This window comes from Priapulus caudatus, unplaced genomic scaffold (assembly GCF_000485595.1).
Source record: "Priapulus caudatus unplaced genomic scaffold, Priapulus_caudatus-5.0.1 Scaffold949, whole genome shotgun sequence".
Classification (NCBI taxonomy): Eukaryota; Metazoa; Priapulida; class Priapulimorpha; order Priapulimorphida; family Priapulidae; genus Priapulus; species Priapulus caudatus.
The window spans coordinates 63,964-66,463 of record NW_014578010.1 but is presented as its reverse complement, the minus strand read 5'-3'; the positions used below and the strand labels follow the sequence as shown (position 1 = coordinate 66,463).

The 2,500-nt window shown below is 42.1% G+C and overlaps 1 protein-coding gene across 1 annotated transcript in view; it reads left to right on the top strand.

Moving 5' to 3' along the window:
• LOC106814598 (muscle M-line assembly protein unc-89-like) overlaps positions 1–2,500 on the top strand; it is a 21,423-nt gene that overhangs the window by 10,669 nt on the left and 8,254 nt on the right. The window contains exon 4 of the mRNA XM_014818938.1: positions 2,216–2,332. Coding sequence (XP_014674424.1) covers positions 2,216–2,332 — 117 coding nt within the window. The remainder of the gene's footprint in view (positions 1–2,215; positions 2,333–2,500) is intronic.

Genomic DNA, 2,500 nt, shown 5'->3' with positions numbered 1-2,500 from the left:
CGCGGGCCCTACTAAATATCGCTACTCTCTCTCTCTCTCTCTTTCTCTCTCTCTCTCTCTCTTTGTGTCTTTATTATAACCATACCTTACAGGCAATAACAGTATAATTTCTATTGTGATGAATTCTAGCATATATACCGTATGTTTACGCGTTATATTGCGCATTGGCACATATCAGAAATCTCAAATTCTCTCTCAGTCTGTTTTATTAAATCCGCCGTACATGCGATGTAAACCCGCGGAATAGGAGAGGTGTGGAGCATCGTCTCTCCCGTAGTTTACGTTACTTAGATCATCGGTATACCAATAAGGTTCGCGTGTTACTATGTAATGGTGTGTTACTATGTAATGGTGTGTTACTATGTAATGGTGTGTTACTATGTAATGGTGTGTTACTATGTAATGGTGTGTTACTATGTAATGGTGTTTTACTATGTAATGGTGTTTTACTATGTAATGGTGTGTTACTATGAAATGGTGTTTTACTATGTAATGGTGTTTTACTATGTAATGGTGTGTTACTATGTAATGGTGTTTTACTATGTAATGGTGTGTTACTATGTAGGCCTAATGGTGTGTTATACTATATGCATGGTGTGTTACTATCTATATGGTGTGTTACTATGTAATGGTGTGTTACATGGTGTGTTCGTGCGGTGGTGGGCGTTAATGAGCCACGAATGGTCGGTCATCCGGGAACGTGGATATGGCGACGGGACACGTCGTTAGTCAATCTCGCTGCTGTTGAATGCTCGTTAAATCTTGACGCCAGCCAATGATAGAGTGTGTGTCGTTCTCGTAGCGTAATGGCGACCACCCGGTAGTTGTAGACGCGACCGCAACTTGATTTACGCGTCTTTAATAACCCGATCCAAGATTAAGACTTTAAGATGGCCCAATCGAATGTGACTGCGAGGAGGACCAGACCATGGAACATCTTCTGGAATGTCTCCTATTACCAGAGCCCTGTAGACCTGGAGACTTTAAGGCTTTCAACCCTCGTACCAGGTGCCTGTGTGCTGCAGTGGCTAGGTCGAATGTAGTGTAGTGACCCGAGAAGATGAAGAAGAAGAAGAAGAAGAAGAAGAAGAAGAAGAAGAATAGACCGTCATGTGTATGCGTCTCTATCTCCGCGCGTGATGGATGCAATAACGATACTATGTGGCATTCGGGCGTTGTTAACGACGCCGCCATGATAGGTTTTCTATAAGCTGGCTATAATGCGTGACAAACGGTTTCTCGCAGTAGACTGCTATCATCATAATTCGGCTGACACATGACTGACAGGCGTGCTAGCTATATAGAGGATGCGATATAATGGCCTATAAATGACATCGGTGTGGAATATAACCGCCTAAGAGATATAGTATCTGATGTAAATGTGATTACATGTCAGAGCGAATGTAATGTAACCGATAATATACACGATAGCGAATAAAATGTAATGGCTCGTGTGCGATAGCATATGCGATACAGTCGCCTGCGAAGTTGAGTGTTATATATATACCTACTAACGATAGATGGGATGTGATATAACTATAACTAACCCGCTAATAAGTAATAGGGAATGTGATACAACCGCTCGCGAGATAGGGGATACGATATATATACGAGGCTATCGGCTACGCGTCCGTCTGCGTTCACACGTATCGCGTGACGCTTTTCCAACGACGAAAGAATTTACAAGTCAAACACAGAACCATCATATACCAAACACTTAACTATTGACTTAATTCCCCTGGGGGCAAACACAGTGTCATTACACATTCATAACTGCTCTAGAGGGAGTTCCGCTAACAATCTTGCTCCCGGGGGAATGATAACTGCGGCTTCGTAATTTACTGTGTTCATATTTTCCTAGGAGATGAGCCCCAGCTAATTCTGCACACATGCTGTTAGCTGTACTACAATAAGCCGAGAACAGAAATCCCATAGTGAATAGCATTTTCACCTGTCATTCATACGCTCACTTTCATTATCTCACATAAATCATCGAATAAGCGCGTAAAACGAGCAGAGTCAAAATGCTCCCGCCACTAATCACATGCCAATCAAACGAACCGCCATGTTTGCGTTACTTGCGCATGTTACCGCACGCGTCACACAAATCGCTTCTACGATGATCTCATGTTCAACACTCGTGTTATGTTCATGTTCTTATTTATTATTTATGTTTTGTGATATGTATTACATTATGTTTTTTTCGTTTTTGCAGGATAAAGATGGGAAGGTGAAGGAGAAGGGTAAGGGCGAGCGAAAGGGACTCGGCCCGTTTAAGATAGGAACTGGTAGAAAGCAGCAAGCTGTCGACGATATCTCTCTCAACTACCTGGTGAGTGTGAGATGTGTACCTGTCTGTAATGAACCTTATCAGCAACAGAGATTGGTAAAAACGGGTTTGAATATATATATATATCAAGAGCGGATAATACCTAGAGTGTACAACGGAAAAACGGGAAAATAGTGCTATTTCACGACTACATTATTCTACTTTGCCTGC